The sequence below is a fragment of the Ranitomeya imitator genome, chromosome 4, assembly GCF_032444005.1.
Source record: "Ranitomeya imitator isolate aRanImi1 chromosome 4, aRanImi1.pri, whole genome shotgun sequence".
Taxonomy (NCBI): domain Eukaryota; kingdom Metazoa; phylum Chordata; class Amphibia; order Anura; family Dendrobatidae; genus Ranitomeya; species Ranitomeya imitator.
This window is the reverse complement of record NC_091285.1, coordinates 528,163,166-528,182,009: the sequence shown is the minus strand read 5'-3', so window position 1 is coordinate 528,182,009 and position 18,844 is coordinate 528,163,166. Positions and strand designations below refer to the sequence as shown.

The 18,844-nt window shown below is 43.0% G+C and overlaps 1 protein-coding gene across 1 annotated transcript in view; it reads left to right on the top strand.

The window, feature by feature from the left end:
* VPS33B (VPS33B late endosome and lysosome associated) overlaps positions 1 to 18,844 on the top strand; it is a 121,728-nt gene that overhangs the window by 32,377 nt on the left and 70,507 nt on the right. The window contains exon 5 of the mRNA XM_069766166.1: positions 16,542 to 16,591. Within this exon, the coding sequence (XP_069622267.1) occupies positions 16,542 to 16,591 (50 nt within the window). The remainder of the gene's footprint in view (positions 1 to 16,541; positions 16,592 to 18,844) is intronic.

Here is an 18,844-nt window from a genome sequence, read left to right as displayed (position 1 = left end):
GGATTATGGCGGAAACTAGATCCAGCATTACTATCACTCATGATGACTTGCTAGATGAATTTTGGCTTCGTATTTTGTGCTGAATATAAATAAAACATCGTAAAACAATATGTAGATACTAATTATTATCCATTTTTCGTATAAAAATTATACCTATAGTGATAAGTTTCATACAAAATATATGTAAGCCAAGTCCAGGCTGAAAGACAATTTGACTGTTCTGTCCCCACATAATGAGAATAAAGGTATAACTGGCTGTTAGATGCTGTGAGACTTTCCTACCTTCGTTTCCAAGAAATTGAAGACTTCACAAGCCTAGAAATGTGTGCTCACAGCAATGAGATGAACAGCAAAATGGCTAATGAGAGGAGGGAGGCAGGAAGACAAGTAGAAGCCACTCCCAGTTTGAATTAACTTAATTGACAGCAACATAAGTAACATAGTAACATAGTTAGTAAGGCCGAAAAAAGACATTTGTCCATCCAGTTCAGCCTATATTCCATCATAATAAATACCCAGATCTACGTCCTTCTACAGAACCTAATAATTGTATGATACAATATTGTTCTGCTCCAGGAAGACATCCAGGCATCTCTTGAACCCCTCGACTGAGTTCGCCATCACCACCTCCTCAGGCAAGCAATTCCAGATTCTCACTGCCCTAACAGTAAAGAATCCTCTTCTATGTTGGTGGAAAAACCTTCTCTCCTCCAGACGCAAAGAATGCCCCCTTGTGCCCGTCACCTTCCTTGGTATAAACAGATCCTCAGCGAGATATTTGTATTGTCCCCTTATATACTTATACATGGTTATTAGATCGCCCCTCAGTCGTCTTTTTTCTAGACTAAATAATCCTAATTTCGCTAATCTATCTGGGTATTGTAGTTCTCCCATCCCCTTTATTAATTTTGTTGCCCTCCTTTGTACTCTCTCTAGTTCCATTATATCCTTCCTGAGCACCGGTGCCCAAAACTGGACACAGTACTCCATGTGCGGTCTAACTAGGGATTTGTACAGAGGCAGTATAATGCTCTCATCATGTGTATCCAGACCTCTTTTAATGCACCCCATGATCCTGTTTGCCTTGGCAGCTGCTGCCTGGCACTGGCTGCTCCAGGTAAGTTTATCATTAACTAGGATCCCCAAGTCCTTCTCCCTGTCAGATTTACCCAGTGGTTTCCCGTTCAGTGTGTAATGGTGATATTGATTCCCTCTTCCCATGTGTATAACCTTACATTTATCATTGTTAAACCTCATCTGCCACCTTTCAGCCCAAGTTTCCAACTTATCCAGATCCATCTGTAGCAGAATACTATCTTCTCTTGTATTAACTGCTTTACATAGTTTTGTATCATCTGCAAATATCGATATTTTACTGTGTAAACCTTTTACCAGATCATTAATGAATATGTTGAAGAGAACAGGTCCCAATACTGACCCCTGCGGTACCCCACTGGTCACAGCGACCCAGTTAGAGACTATACCATTTATAACCACCCTCTGCTTTCTATCACTAAGCCAGTTACTAACCCATTTACACACATGTTCCCCCAGACCAAGCATTCTCATTTTGTGTACCAACCTCTTGTGCGGCACGGTATCAAACGCTTTGGAAATATCGAGATATACCACGTCCAATGACTCACCGTGGTCCAGCCTATAGCTTACCTCTTCATAAAAACTGATTAGATTGGTTTGACAGGAGCGATTTCTCATAAACCCATGCTGATATGGAGTTAAACAGTTATTCTCATTGAGATAATCCAGAATAACATCCCTCAGAAACCCTTCAAATATTTTACCAACAATAGAGGTTAGACTTACTGGCCTATAATTTCCAGGTTCACTTTTAGAGCCCTTTTTGAATATTGGCACCACATTTGCTATGCGCCAGTCCTGCGGAACAGACCCTGTCGCTATAGAGTCACTAAAAATAAGAAATAATGGTTTATCTATTACATTACTTAGTTCTCTTAGTACTCGTGGGTGTATGCCATCCGGACCCGGAGATTTATCTATTTTAATCTTATTTAGCCGGTTTCGCACCTCTTCTTGGGTTAGATTGGTGACCCTTAATATAGGGTTTTCATTGTTTCTTGGGATTTCACCTAGCATTTCATTTTCCACCGTGAATACCGTGGAGAAGAAGGTGTTTAATATGTTAGCTTTTTCCTCGTCATCTACAACCATTCTTTCCTCACTATTTTTTAAGGGGCCTACATTTTCAGTTTTTATTCTTTTACTATTGATATAGTTGAAGAACAGTTTGGGATTAGTTTTACTCTCCTTAGCAATGTGCTTCTCTGTTTCCTTTTTGGCAGCTTTAATTAGTTTTTTAGATAAAGTATTTTTCTCCCTATAGTTTTTTAGAGCTTCAATGGTGCCATCCTGCTTTAGTAGTGCAAATGCTTTCTTTTTACTGTTAATTGCCTGTCTTACTTCTTTGTTTAGCCACATTGGGTTTTTCCTATTTCTAGTCCTTTTATTCCCACAAGGTATAAACCGCTTACACTGCCTATTTAGGATGTTCTTAAACATTTCCCATTTATTATCTGTATTCTTATTTCTGAGGATATTGTCCCAGTCTACCAGATTAAGGGCATCTCTAAGCTGTTCAAACTTTGCCTTCCTAAAGTTCAATGTTTTTGTGACTCCCTGACAAGTCCCCCTAGTGAAAGACAGGTGAAACTGCACAATATTGTGGTCGCTATTTCCTAAATGCCCGACCACCTGCAGATTTGTTATTCTGTCAGGTCTATTAGATAGTATTAGGTCTAAAAGTGCTGCTCCTCTGGTTGGATTCTGCACCAATTGTGAAAGATAATTTTTCTTGGTTATTAGCAGAAACCTGTTGCCTTTATGGGTTTCACAGGTTTCTGTTTCCCAGTTAATATCCGGGTAGTTAAAGTCCCCCATAACCAGGACCTCATTATGGGTTGCAGCTTCATCTATCTGCTTTAGAAGTAGACTTTCCATGCTTTCTGTTATATTTGGGGGTTTGTAACAGACCCCAATGAGAATTTTGTTACCATTTTTCCCTCCATGAATTTGAACCCATATGGACTCGACATCCTCATTCCCTTCGCTAATATCCTCCCTTAAAGTGGACTTTAGACAAGACTTTACATAGAGACAAACCCCTCCTCCTCTCCGATTTTTACGATCCTTTCTAAACAGACTGTAACCCTGTAAGTTGACTGCCCAGTCATAGCTTTCATCTAACCATGTCTCGGTTATTCCCACTATGTCAAAGTTACCTGTAGATATTTCTGCTTCTAGTTCTTCCATCTTGTTTGTCAGGCTTCTGGCGTTTGCGAGCATGCAGTTTAGAGGATTTTGTTTTGTTCCAATCTCCTCACTGTGGATTGTTTTAGAAATGTTCTTACCTCCCTTCAGAGTATGTTTTCCTGGGTCGTCTTTGTTCGAGTCTAATGTTTTTCTTCCCGTCCCCTCTTCTTCTAGTTTAACGCCCTCCTGATGAGTGTAGCGAGTCTTCTGGCGAATGTGTGTTTCCCAGGTTTGTTGAGGTGTAGTCCGTCTCTGGCGAGGAGTCCATCATACCAGTAATTCACACCGTGGTCCAGGAATCCGAATCCTTGTTGTCTGCACCATCGTCTTAGCCAGTTGTTTGCATCAAGGATCCTGTTCCATCTCCTGGTGCCATGCCCGTCTACTGGAAGGATAGAAGAAAAAACTACCTGTGCATCCAGTTCCTTTACTTTCTTCCCCAACTCTTCAAAGTCCTTGCAGATTGTCGGTAGGTCCTTCCTTGCCGTGTCATTGGTGCCAACATGTATCAGAAGAAATGGGTGGACGTCCTTGGAGCTGAAGAGCTTTGGTATCCTATCGGTCACATCCTTGATCATCGCACCTGGAAGGCAGCATACTTCTCTTGCAGTTATGTCCGGTCTGCAGATGGCTGCTTCTGTGCCTCTCAGTAGTGAGTCTCCCACCACCACCACTCTTCGTTGCTTCTTGGCTGTACTTTTTGCTGTCACTTGTTGCTGTGTGCCCTTTTCTTTTTTGCTTGCTGGTATTGCTTCATTCTTAGGTGTGCCATCTTCATCCTCTACAAAGATTTGATATCGGTTCTTCAGTTGTGTGGTTGGTGATTTCTCCATGGTCTTCTTGCTTCTTTTGGTCACATGCTTCCACTCATCTGCTTTTGGAGGTTCTCTGACACTTTTTTCACCTTCTGTGACCAGTAGAGATGCTTCTGTTCTGTCTAGAAAGTCTTCATTCTCTTTGATGAGTTTCAAAGTTGCTATTCTTTCTTCCAGACCCCGCACCTTTTCTTCTAAAAGGGCCACTAGTCTACACTTCTGACAGGTGAAATTGGATTCTTCTTCTGGTCGATCTGTGAACATGTAGCACATGCTGCAGCTCACCATGTAGGTTGTCACATCTGCCATGTTGCTCCTAGATCCTGCTGACTTGCTGTGTGTTTTCCTTCTTGTGTAATCTACTCAGCCAAGCTCTCTTGCAATAATGTCCTACAGGCAAAAATTCGCGCGCCGTAAGGCGCGCGGTTTGGTGATGCTTTCGAAGCAGCTGGTCCCGGCTGTACCCAACGATCTTCTAGCTTAGGGAGACTTCGCTTCTCCCAGAAGGCACCTGGAATATGCAAATTAGCCTCCTGAAGCTTGAATCCCTGGTTTGGTGATGCTTTCGAAGCAGCTGGTCCCGGCTGTACCCAACGATCTTCTAGCTTAGGGAGACTTCGCTTCTCCCAGAAGGCACCTGGAATATGCAAATTAGCCTCCTGAAGCTTGAATCCCTGGTTTGGTGATGCTTTCGAAGCAGCTGGTCCCGGCTGTACCCAACGATCTTCTAGCTTAGGGAGACTTCGCTTCTCCCAGAAGGCACCTGGAATATGCAAATTAGCCTCCTGAAGCTTGAATCCCTGGTTTGGTGATGCTTTCGAAGCAGCTGGTCCCGGCTGTACCCAACGATCTTCTAGCTTAGGGAGACTTCGCTTCTCCCAGAAGGCACCTGGAATATGCAAATTAGCCTCCTGAAGCTTGAATCCCTGGTTTGGTGATGCTTTCGAAGCAGCTGGTCCCGGCTGTACCCAACGATCTTCTAGCTTAGGGAGACTTCGCTTCTCCCAGAAGGCACCTGGAATATGCAAATTAGCCTCCTGAAGCTTGAATCCCTGGTTTGGTGATGCTTTCGAAGCAGCTGGTCCCGGCTGTACCCAACGATCTTCTAGCTTAGGGAGACTTCGCTTCTCCCAGAAGGCACCTGGAATATGCAAATTAGCCTCCTGAAGCTTGAATCCCTGGTTTGGTGATGCTTTCGAAGCAGCTGGTCCCGGCTGTACCCAACGATCTTCTAGCTTAGGGAGACTTCGCTTCTCCCAGAAGGCACCTGGAATATGCAAATTAGCCTCCTGAAGCTTGAATCCCTGGTTTGGTGATGCTTTCGAAGCAGCTGGTCCCGGCTGTACCCAACGATCTTCTAGCTTAGGGAGACTTCGCTTCTCCCAGAAGGCACCTGGAATATGCAAATTAGCCTCCTGAAGCTTGAATCCCTGGTTTGGTGATGCTTTCGAAGCAGCTGGTCCCGGCTGTACCCAACGATCTTCTAGCTTAGGGAGACTTCGCTTCTCCCAGAAGGCACCTGGAATATGCAAATTAGCCTCCTGAAGCTTGAATCCCTGGTTTGGTGATGCTTTCGAAGCAGCTGGTCCCGGCTGTACCCAACGATCTTCTAGCTTAGGGAGACTTCGCTTCTCCCAGAAGGCACCTGGAATATGCAAATTAGCCTCCTGAAGCTTGAATCCCTGGTTTGGTGATGCTTTCGAAGCAGCTGGTCCCGGCTGTACCCAACGATCTTCTAGCTTAGGGAGACTTCGCTTCTCCCAGAAGGCACCTGGAATATGCAAATTAGCCTCCTGAAGCTTGAATCCCTGGTGACCAGTAACAACACTGAACAATAGATATCAGCATAACATTTGTAGCTGAATGAACTTTAGTTTCTGAAACCAAGTAAAGTCTTCCCACAGTGGAGGTATATGTGAAGGTACAATTGTACCTATGCAGCCTGTTAAGGTTGTAAAATTATGCAGCCTGACAAGGGTTAATGCTGTTTTTTCTGTAATACTAAGAATATAATTAGTAGATACTACCACAGCAGATATTAAATCTGATGAGAAAAGTCCTGGTTTTAAAAGGAACCTGACATCAGATGTATGTTGCCCAATCAGTCGGTGTGAACAGACACTAGCTGCATTATTGCATTTGGGTATGTTTTTACACCACTTTAACACGCTCAGTATTTGGTCAGTATTTTAACCCTTTAGTGACCGAGCCAATTTCCACCTTAATGACCAAGCTAAATTTTACAATTCTGACCACTGTTACTTTATGTGTTCATAGCTCTGCCCACTTCAACTGATTCTGATATTGTTTTTTCGTGACATATTGTACTTCATGGTAGTGGTAAAATTTCTTCGTTTTGAGATGCGTTTAGTTATGAAAAAAACTGAGATTTGGCAAAAACGTTGAAAATTTTGCAATTTTCAAACTTTTAATTTTTGTGCCCTTAAATTAGAGACTCATAACAAAATAGTTAATAAATAACATTTCCCACATGTCTACTTTACATTAGCACAATTTTGGAAACGTCATTTTTTTTTTTTTTTTGTTAGGAAGTTATTAGGGTTAAAAGTTGACCAGCGATTTCTCGTTTTTCCAACAAAATTTACAAAAAGATTTTTTTAGGGACCACATCATATTTGAAGTCAGTTTGGAGGGTCAATATCACAGAAAATACCCAGAAGTGACACGATTCTAAAAACTGCACCCCTCAAGGTGCTCAAAACCACATTCAAGAAGTTTATTAATCCTTCAGGTGCTTCACGAGAACTAAAGCAATTTGGAAGGAAAAAATTAACATTTAACTTTCTTCACAAAAAATTTACTTTAGATCCAAACCTTTTTGTTTTCACATGGGTATCAGGAGAAAATGGACCACAACATTTGTTGTGCAATTTCTCCTGATTACGCTGATACCCTGTACGTGGAGGAAAGCCACTGTTTGGGTGCATGGCAGGGCTCAGAAGGGAGGGAGCACCGTTTGACTTTTTTAACACAAAATTGTCTGAAATAGATGGCAGGCGCCATGTCGCGTTTGGAGATCCCCTGATGTGCCCAAACAGTGGAAACCTCCTACTTCTAACTGAAACCCTAATCCCAACTTTAACCACAACCATAACCCCAACACCACCTTAACCCCAACACCGCAAATACTTACAAATAATGATTAAAATACTAATAGTGTGACCATGGCATTAGTCTGAAACTTTGCAATGTCTCCCACAAAACATACGTTTAAAAACGAGAGGGAGTGATGCGGCTAGGATGACTAGTTGAGATGTGCCAATAGATGTCATATGCCGAGATGCTGGTCCCTGGCGGCTTCTTCTCGCCCCACTCCCCTATACTAACAGGTCTATCCTAATGTGTGTGTGGGGAGAGACTAGTCAGTCTTTTGAAGCAGTACGGAGAGAGGTCGCTAGGGATTGGCCTCTAGGATGGGTCGTCTAAAGGTACCTTCACACTAAACGATATCGCTAGCAATCCGTGACGTTGCAGCGTCCTGGCTAGCGATATCGTTTAGTTTGACAGGCAGCAGCGATCAGAATCCTGCTGTGATGTCGTTGGTCGGGGCTAGAGGGCCAGACCTTTCTTTGGTCGCTGGCTCTCCCGCTGACATCGCTGAATCGGCGTGTGTGACACCGATTCAGTGATGTCTTCGCTGGTAACCAGGGTAAACATCGGGTTACTAAGCGCAGGGCCGCGCTTAGTAACCCGATGTTTACCCTGGTTACCATCCTAAAAGTAAAAAAAACAAACGCTACATACTTACCTACCGCTGTCTGTCCCCGGCGCTCTGCTTCTCTGCTCTGGCTGTGAGCACAGCGGCCGGAAAGCAGAGCGGTGACGTCACCGCTCTGCTTTCCGGCTGCCCGGCGCTCACAGCCAGAGCAGAGAAGCAAAGCGCCGGGGACAGACAGTGGTAGGTAAGTATGTAGCGTTTGTTTTTTTTACTTTTAGGATGGTAACCAGGGTAAACATCGGGTTACTAAGCGCGGCCCTGCGCTTAGTAACCCGATGTTTACCCTGGTTACCGGCATCGTTGGTCGCTGGAGAGCGGTCTGTGTGACAACTCTCCAGCGACCAAACAGCGACGCTGCAGCGATCCGGATCGTTGTCTGGATCGCTGCAGCGTCATTTAGTGTGAAGGTACCTTAAGATGCATGGTCCTGGAATGGCTTTTTACACCTGTTTTCTCTGAAATGCCGTGTGAATCTCATGTCATCATACTTAAAATAACAATTTAACCCCTTAATGACAGCCAATACGTCTTTTAACTGACCTGACATATAAGAGAATAGCCTCCCCATACAGTTGACAATCCAGCATCTGTCGGTTGTACACTATAGCTGACAACTTGCTGCACCAGCCACGATCAGTATTTGCACCATCTAAATCTGTTTAACCCCTTAGATGCTGCTGTCAATAGTGACTACATCATTATAAATGGTTAACAGTGTGTGGGGGCTTCTTCTTTGTCACAATTGGTGCCCTCAGATCATGATTTTGTTGTCCTGATGTTTGCCATGGCAATTCATGACCAAATAGCGGCTTTAGAGTCTGACGGCTGTAGTAATCTGTTCAGAAGTTAGCAACATTTAGGTGGTAAAAATACACATTTTCATTTCTGTCATACCACTTTGCATTAATTCCTGTAAAGCACCTGAAGGGTTAATAAACTACCTGACAGCAGTTTTCAATATGTTTAGGGGTGCTGTTTTTAAAATAGTATCACGTTTGTGGGTTTCCCAATATATGGGACCCCTAAAGTCACTTCAAACATGGATAAGTCCCTAAAAAAATAAATTTTGTAAATTTCTTTGAAAAAATGAAAAATTGCTGCTACATTTTTAAAGCTCCTAAAATGCTAACAAAATAAAATAACATTTTACAAATGGTGCTGATGTAAAGCAGACATGTGGGAAATGTTATTTCTTAATGGTTTGCTGTTGTATGACTATCTGGATTAAAGGGATAATCATTCAAATTTAGAAAATTGCTAATTTTTTAACATTTTTCTCAAATTTTTGATATTTTTTATAAATAAACACAAAAAATGTTGAACAAAATTTACCATTATCATAAAGTATAATGTGTCACGAAAAAACAATCTCAAAATCACTGGGATTTGTTGAAGCGTTGCAGAGTTATTACCACATAAAGTGACACTGGTCAGATTTCAAAAATTTGGCTCGGTCACTAAGGGGTTAAATTGGATCTGTGCTTTCAATTAATTCATAAGTCATTGACACAAGTGAATATAAGTAACTTTATAATATGTTTTATTAGAAGAATCTGCTTCTTTCTCCACTTAGTCCCCTGGCCTGCTTTGTGAACTCACCATTTACTCTGTAAAAACATCTGAATTCTTTCTTGCTCAACACAGATGACAGATGGTGTCAATCTACACCTTCTATTATACTTTTGGGGGAGTAGAAGGGTGAGGAGCTGAAAGACAAAGAAAGATTGTGCCGAGCTTTCAAACAAGTCTTTTACCCCATCCCAGAGTTGGATTCAAATCTACACATCTCAGTATTGCCGTATATTTTCCTCCAGGTTGCTGCTGCCTCTTTGTAAGCTAACTAAGAATTTAACAGCAGGAATCCCTCCCTGTGCAGTGTTTTGCAGACATCACAACAGCTAGTCTTCTCCCACCAGCTCAGAGTCAATTGCAATTTAGAAATAAAGTCTACAGATGGGAATCTGTTGAAACTTCAGGATACAAGTCATATATTGGCCAGATGTAGTGTTATTCCTCATTTACACACACCTCAGCTCATTCTGAAAAGTTACTTGAAAATACAGTTACCCTGTAGCTCACAATTCCATTCTGGGTCTGAAAATTATGTCTTTCAACCTTTACTATTTGTATTTAGAATTTTATGTTAGGTTTAATTGTATAATATCCCACAAAACACATACCTCTTTGAATGGAGTGATGGTATTAATGCACAACCACCGTTTCATTTACTTCTATGGGTCTAGCAGAACTGTTACCTCCCTTAGACCATTAGATGTGAATGGGGCAGAGGTTGCGCATGCACACTAGAACTCCATGCTCTGGGATCACCTTTCTCAGAGTTGGTGGGGGGTCCTGGTGGGCAAATGAGAGCAGCAAAGCAAGGCGCACACTGACAGTGCATTAAAGAGGTTGTCCACTACCTTAGGATAGGTCATCAATGTCTGATCGGCCGGGATCCGACACCCAACACTACCACCTATCAGCTGTTATTGGCGGCGACCGCCGGCCGGAAGTACTCACTTATGTAGCTGGCCATCTTGTAGTGACCACGGCAGGGCATTGTACATCTGCCTCCTATTCAAATCAATGTGAGGTGACTGTGTTTTATCTTGCGGTGGCTACTACCAGAAGACAGCTAGCTTTGCAAGTGAGTATTCACAGTAACGGCTGATCGGCAGGGAGCCAGGTGTCAGACCCCGGCCAATCAGACATTGATTATCAGTGTTAAAATAGTGGACAACCTTGTTAATGGTGCGGGATTACTGTATATTGAAAAAATTGATTGTCTTGATAATTTAATCCTGCAGGACACATCTTCATAAATGGGAAAAATGTCTTTAAGACATATATTTATATAGCTAACTAGATGGTGGCCCGATTCTAACGCATCGGGTATTCTAGAATATGTATGTATGTATGTATGTATGTATATAGCAGCCACATGGTATTTAGCACAGGCCACGTAGTATATAGGAGTACTACGTGGCCTGTGCTATATACTATGTGGCTGCTATATACATACATACATACATATTGTAGAATACCCGATGCGTTAACACAGCCCACGTAGTATATAACACAGCCCACGTAGTATATAACACAGCCCACGCAGTATGTAACACAGGCCACGTAATATATAACACAGCCCAGGTAATATGTAGCACAGCCCACATAGTATCTAACACTGGCCATAGAAGTAAATAGTCCCATACAGCTTCATATGATACACAACAACTCCGCACAGCTGGGGCCACCGTACACATAGATCACTACGCCCGGGCCTGGCCACTCACCGTGTAATTAAAATAAAAAATAGTTATATACTCACCTGCCGGGGTCCAGCGAAGCTGTGCCGATGCGCGCGCGGCTGCCGCCATCTTTCGTTTCCAGGATGCATTGCGAAAATACCCAGATGTCTTAGCGGTCTTGCGGGTAATTTTGCAATGCATCTCTGGGAACGGAAGCTGGCGGCAGGCGCGAGCGCATCGTCGGACGACGGAAGGTGAGAATAGCAGGTTTTTTGTTTTTTTATTATTTTTAACATTAGATTTTTTTACTATTGATGCTGCATGGGCAGCATCAATAGTAAGAAGTTGGGGACACACAGGGTTCATAGCAGCGTTAACGGAGTGCGATACCCGCGTCATAACGCGGTCCGTTAACGCTGGCATTAACCCTGTGTGAGCGGCGACTGGATGGGAGTATGGAGCGGGTGCCGGGCACTGACTGGACGGAAGTAGGGAGAGACTAATTCTCAGCCTGACTGTGCCCGTCGCTGATTGGTCGCGGCAGCCAGGACAGGCAGCTGGTGAGACCAATCAGTGACGTGGGATTTCCGTTACAGACAGACAGACGGAAGTACCCCTTAGACAATTATATATAGATAGATATTTAAGGTGAATGTGTGTGTGTATGTGTGTATGTCCGGGATTGGCATCTGCACTATCACAGCTACAGCCACAAAAGTTTGCACAGTCACACGTCTGGACCCCGCGAGCGTCATAGGCTATGTTGTGAGGCGGAATTTTAACCCCGCGCGTTCCAATTCACCAAACAATTTTGCCCCTATCTACATAATGGGGAAAGAGTGAAAGGAAAAGTGTTGGAGGCAAATTGACAGCTGCCAGATGTGAGCAAGGGGGACTTAAAGAATGAGAACAATGGGGCCAAAGAGTATATATCATACAGTTGCTAAGGTGGGGCCCCGACATGGGATACTCACCACACACGGGGATATGAACACAAACACAACATGCGCCACACACTACCACGTGCTTGAACGCATATACCACCCTCCGCACACATTTCACCACACATACATCAACCTCGCCACATAAAAGTCGAAACACAAAAGTCGCCACTGAAAACTCGCCACATGCAAAACTTGCCACATGCAAAGCTAGGCTCACGCAAAACTTGCCACACGTGCAAAACTCACCTCATGGAAAACTCGCCACACGCAAAACTTGCACACACGGAAAAATTGCCACATGCACAAAAGTTGCAACACATGCAAAAGTTGCCTCACACAAAACTTCCACAAACTCAAAATGCACCACACATAAAACTCGCCACGCGCAAAACTCGCCATGCGCAAAACTTGCTGCACACAACTTGCTACATTAACCTGTCACATGCTACACCGATGTCGCCACACAAAGCTCATCTCACAAAAGTCGCTACGTGCATGTCGCCACACGCAACCCAACACACACAACGTGACACATGAAACTCGCCCTAAAACACACACAAGTCTGGTATTATCCTTCAAAAATAAAAATCTGATTAATAAGCCGACAAACTACAAGAGCAACAAATGTACCATATCGGAAATACGGCAGCTGTCAGTTACATGACCTGTCTATTATGTGTATGTGTGAGCTAATATATACTGCCACGGGGGAGGGCTTCCTGTTGGCTGGGGATTTATCAGGCTGCCAATAGCAACCAATCACATCTCTGCTTCTATTTTGCTACAGTTAATTAATCTGAGCTCTGATTAGTTATTATAGGCAACAAAGGACATTCTCAGTATAACAAAGCTTGTGTGAGGTAATAGCATGTCAGTTAGGGTGTGTTGGTGGAAAGGCTGATGTCAGTCACATTACCTCTATGTGAGAGGATATAGAAACTGCCAGTTACAGACTATTTTTACCACAATAATGCCTCATAAGAAAAGGAATTCCATGGCACGAATGTCAGCTGATGCGAAAAGAAAAGCTGCATTACGGGCCAATGAAAAATGTGAAGACCAAGAAACAAGGCTGACACACATGAGAACAAGAGCTGCTTCCTCAAGGGCCAATGAACTTTCATAGTTACATAGTTATTAAGGTTGAAGGAAGACTTTAAGTCCATCTAGTTCAACCCATAGCCTAACCTAACTTGCCCTAACATGTTGATCCAGAGGAAGGCAAAAAAAAACCCATGTGGCAAAGAGTAAGCTCCACCTTGGGGAAAAAAAATCCTTCCCGACTCCACATGCGGCAATCAGACTAGTTCCCTGGATCAACGCCCTATCAAGGAATCTAGTGTATATACCCTGTAACATTATACTTTTCCAGAAATGTATCCAGTCCCCTCTTAAATTTAAGTAATGAATCACTCATTACAGCATCATACGGCAGAGAGTTCCATAGTCTCACTGCTCTTACAGTAAAGAATCCGCGTCTGTTATTATGCTTAAACCTTTTTTCCTCCAAACGTAGAGGATGCCCCCTGTCCCTGTTTCAGGTCTATGATTAAAAAGATCATCAGAAAGGTCTTTGTACTGTCCCCTCATATATTTATACATTAACATAAGATCACCCAGAGGGAAGCAAGGCTTGCAGACAAGAGAACAAGAGCTGCTTCCTCAAGAGCCAATCGACTTTCTGAGGAGAGGGAAGCGAGGCTTGCAGATAAAAGAAGAGCTGCTTTCTCAAGGGCCAATGAGTCATCTCAGCCGAGAGAAGGCCGACTTGCCACTAAGAGAATCGCTATTTCTTCCACCAGGGCACAGGAAATGGTTGGAGATTTGAAACATGCTGCCTTTTGTTACCAGTCAGACATAAACTATCAGGATAATCCTAAAGTTCAGATAGGAAAAATGGATGTGGTCTGCATGTACTGCAGTGCCCTAAAATAGAAAGATGAACCGCCAGGTTTATGCTGTGCAAATGGCAAGATAAAACTTCCACCTCTCCTGTCACCAGCAGATCCCCCTAAAGTCTCTGATGACAGGTACCAGTACAATATCAAAGCATTTCTTGGACAACATCAAGAAGTACAACTCCTGCTTTCAAATGACATCATTTGGTGCAGCAGAAGAAATGTTTACAACAGGATTTATGCCGACATTTAAAGTTCAAGGACAGGTTTACCACTCAATTGGCTCACTGCTTCCAATACAAGGAGAAGAACCTCAATTTCTTCAACTCTTCTTCATGGGAAATGCAGAAGCAGAGGCTCAGCGGAGATGCTCTTTAATTCCTAACACTCACCTTGATATTGTCACTATTTTGCAGCAGTTCCTTCACTCCAACAATCCATATGTTCAACTTTTCAAGAATGCACTTGAATGCATGTCAAATGACGATTACAAGGTTGTCATTCGAGCTGACAAAACACCACAAGGTGAACATCAGCGACGTTTCAATGCTCCCACATTTGATGAGGTAGCCATCTTGATTGTAGGTAATGATTTTCAAAGCCGTGACATTGTGCTTCAGAAAAGGAACAATAGTTTGCAATGAGTAGCAGAAACTCACAGGTCCTATGATGCACTGCAATATCCAATCATCTTTTGGCAGGGACAGGATGGCTATCATTTTGGAATACCTCAGACAGATCCTAAAACAGGCAACCCTTCAGGAAGAAAAGTGTCTGCCATGGACTTCTATGCATATAGGATCATGACAAGATTTGCAGAGGAAAATCACATCTTGAAATGCAAACACCTCTTCCACCAATTTATTGTTGACATGTATTTTAAGATTGTGAGTGAACGTCTTTTATATATCTGACTAAATCAAAAGAAGCTCAGGGCAGAGGAATATATTCACCTTAGAGATGCTGTTGCAAATGATGCTGATCCAAAAGAGTTGGGGAAAATGGTTATTCTTCCATCAACTGTCACTGGAAGCCCACGACACATGCATGAATACACACAGGATGCAATGACTTATGTGAGAAAGTATGGCCGTCCAGATCTTTTCATCACCTTTACTTGCAATCCTGTCAGTGAGGAAATTGGAGGGCACCTGTTGCCGGGCCAAAAAATAATGAATTACCATGACCTTATTACTCGGGTTTTCAAACATCACTCCAAGAGATAGAAATTGACAACAGGTGGGTAGTGCCTTACAACCCTTTGCTCTCAAAAATCTTCCAGGCCCACATAAATGTTGAATCTCGCCACTCTGTGAAATCAATCAAGTATATCTGCAAATATGTCCACAAAGGAAGTGATCAAGCAGTTTTTGAACTCCAGAAAAATTGACCTATTAATGATGAAGTGGAGGCATTCCAGATGGACAGGTACATAAGCAGCAATGAAGCTGTTAGGAGAATACTAGGATTCTCCATTCATGAGCGCTACCCACCAGTTGTGCATCTGAGTGTGTACTTGGGAAAATGGACAGAGAATTTACTTTAAAGGGAACCTGTCACCCCCCCTAAGGCGTTTGTAACTAAAAGAGCCACCTTGTGCAGCACAAATGCTGCATTCTGACAAGGTGGCTCTTTTAGTTATGATGCCTGCACACGCTGAAATAATCACTTATAAAATGTGCCCCCTCTTACCTTGAAATGTTCCCGGAGGCGAGTCTTTCCTTGCTAATCAGACGCAGCACAGCCGTCACTCCGGGCCTGTGCGCGCCGGGCGCTGCCTCGTCAGCGCTGTTTTCAAATGAGCCGGCGCCTGCGCTCTTTTCTCATGCCTTGGGCATGCGCAATGAGCGCTGCCCGTCCTCTGTCCTCATTTGCAATCTAGCTGACTGCGCCTGTGCGGCCGCCCTGCCAGACATCCCGCCCCGCAGTGTCTTCTGATTTATTCACATTGCGGGGCTGGGATTCCTGGGCATGCGTAGGGTCCTGCTACTTGTTGCTCTCCTATGACCTCCTGCACCATGTCTCCTAATGTAGTGGCCTGTCTCCTGGTATCTCTTCCATGCTCTGGACACTACGCTGACAGGCACAGCTAGCCTTCTTGCAACAGCTCGTGGTATTGTACCATTCTGGATGAATTGCACTACCTGAGCCACTTGTGTGGGTTGTAGACACCTCCTTATTCTACTGCACAGTACCTCTATTGCCGAGGGCAATGACAAAATGCAGAAGTGACCAAAATAACAGCCAAAAAGGATGAGAACAGAGAAATGGTCTGTGATCACCCCCTGCAGAACCACTCCTTTATAATTGCCTATCATTTCTACGTGTTGTCTGTTCCATTTGCACAACAGCAGGAGAAATTGATTCACAATTCATAACTGGACTGGTTGATTTCACAAAAGTGTGATTGACTTGGAGTTACATTGTGTTGGTTAAGTACACACACACATACATCTCTATCAAATTCTTAAAGAGAAAAGAGATTTTCCCAGTCATTAAAGTCTACTTATGACTGGTCTGTTATGTATGTTTGTGATGGTGATAGACATGGCAGAACATCGTTGTTCCATACATTGTAATAACTTTTTTCTGGTGCTATCTGTCTATAGATTGTGCTTTCTAATCAGACCACGTGTCAAACATGTGAAGCATATTACCAGTAAGTAATTTTTCTTCTTCCAGCCGATGGATGTTCATATTGCAGTCACCACCTCTTTTTTTTGTGTTGCCTCCCAATCAAACACTTGACTTTTTTTTCCAAGAAATAATGTGACTGAGCTTGTGCTGTGAAATACGGCACTAGAAGACTGAAGGTTTGGAACATTTGTGACTTGGAAGTACAGCACTATATTCACACAGGAAGATGACGCAGATTGTCACAGAGTTGTTCAGTAGATATTCTGCACTTACTACAAAAAAGTATAACCCTGGTCTCATTATGTATATGTTTAAAGGGAATCTGTCAGTAGGGTCAACCCGCCTGAGCCGTCTATATGGGCATGTAGAGCATTGGGGGCTGAATAAGACGATACCCTGATATCTGAGCCCCGGTGTCTTATTCCAGGGAAATCCAAGTATTTCTTATATGTAAATGAGCTATCCAGGACTATGGTCCAGGCATTGATCTGCGTGAGAATCTGCCCCCAGAAATGATTTTAACCCTTTTAACCCCGGGTGATTTTTTTTGTTTTGTTTTTTTTCCCCTTCTTCCAAGAGCCATAACTTTTTTTTATTTTTCTAGCCGTGTAGCCATATGAGAGCTTGTTTTATGTGGGACGAGTTGTACTTTTGAATAACACCATTCATTCTGCCACATAGTGTGCTTGTACTGGAAAATAATTCCAAATGTGGTGAAACTGCAAAAAAATTACAAATCCACCATGATTTTTATGGGGTGTTTTGTTACCATGTTCACTATATGGTAAAATTGATCTGCCACTATGATTCCCCAGATCAGTACAAGTACGCAGATACCAAACACCTATTATGTAAGAGGTTGTATTTGTTGCTATTTTCTGAGATGCGAAATATTTTCATTTTTTTGGGATCTATGGCTGTGTGATGGCTTATTTTTTTACTTTGAGACGACATTTTTACTGATACCATTTTGGTGTAGATATGATGTTTTGATCGCCTGTTACTGCATTTTATTGTAGTGTTTTCTGATCAGCGCCAGAGCCGAGTGTCATGCTACTGTGCCCTGATGCCCTCGCATGACAGGATCACAGCACCGCTGCGGAGGAGATGGAGAAAGTAATGATCGGTGGGGGTGTCGGACCCGGGACAATCAGACATTGATGGCCTATCCTTAGGATAGGTTAATGTAAAATAAGTGGACAACCTCTTTAACCATTCAACAACCTATGATGTAGCCTGCTATGTGTAGCACAATCACAGTTTCAAGTCTCCTGAGGGTATGTTTCCACGTTCAGGAAACGCAGCGTCCAGATGTTACAGCATAGTGGAGGGGATTTCCTGAAATCCCGTCTCCACTATGCGTGGTAACATGCATTCGGCGGCCGTGCGATTCCGGACATGCGGCGCATCTTTTTAGATCGCAGCATGTCCGTTTACCTTGCGGCGACGCTGCGCCGCCACAAGGTATAACACAGGGCCCTGTGTGTGGGGTGCGATGATACCGGATGTGTGCAATGAACACATCCGGCATCATCGCGTCCCCAGAAGGGGGCGGAGCTTTGGGCGGAGCGATTTTGCCGCTCCATTCAAACCGCCGGCCATCCTGAACGTGGACACGTACCCTTAGGAGACTATTGAAGCAAGTAAAAAAAAAAAAGTTTTTAAAAATAGAAAAAAATGCAAAAGTTCAACTCGCCACCCTTACTCCCCCATTAAAAATAAAACCATAGGAAAATGCAAAAATTCACACTTCTAGTATCACTAAGTTCTGAAACGCCTAATCTATCAAAATATAGAAAGAATTAATCTGATCGGTAAATGGCGTAATGAGAAAAAAAAATGAAAATTGTTTTGGTTGCTGCAACATTACAATAAAATGCAATAACAGGCGATCAAAACATCGTATTATCTACTCCAAAATGGTAGCAATAAAAACGTCAGCTTGGCGTGCAAAATAATAAGATCTCGCCCAGCTCCAGATCCCGAAAAATGGCACCTTTTTTTTTTTTTCACCACTTACCAAACATGTATAGGTTATTTTTGTATCTGCAAACTCGTATTGACGTTGAGAATCACAATTGCAGGTCAGTTATACATTTAGTGAACATGAGGAAAAAAAACAATTGTAGCATTGCACTTTTTTTTGCAATTTCACCGCACTTGTAATTTTTTTTCCGGTTTTCCAGTACACAATATGGTAAAATCAATGGAGTCATTCAAAACTGCAACTCGTCCCGCAAAAAACAAGCCCTCGCACAGTCATAAAATAGAAGTT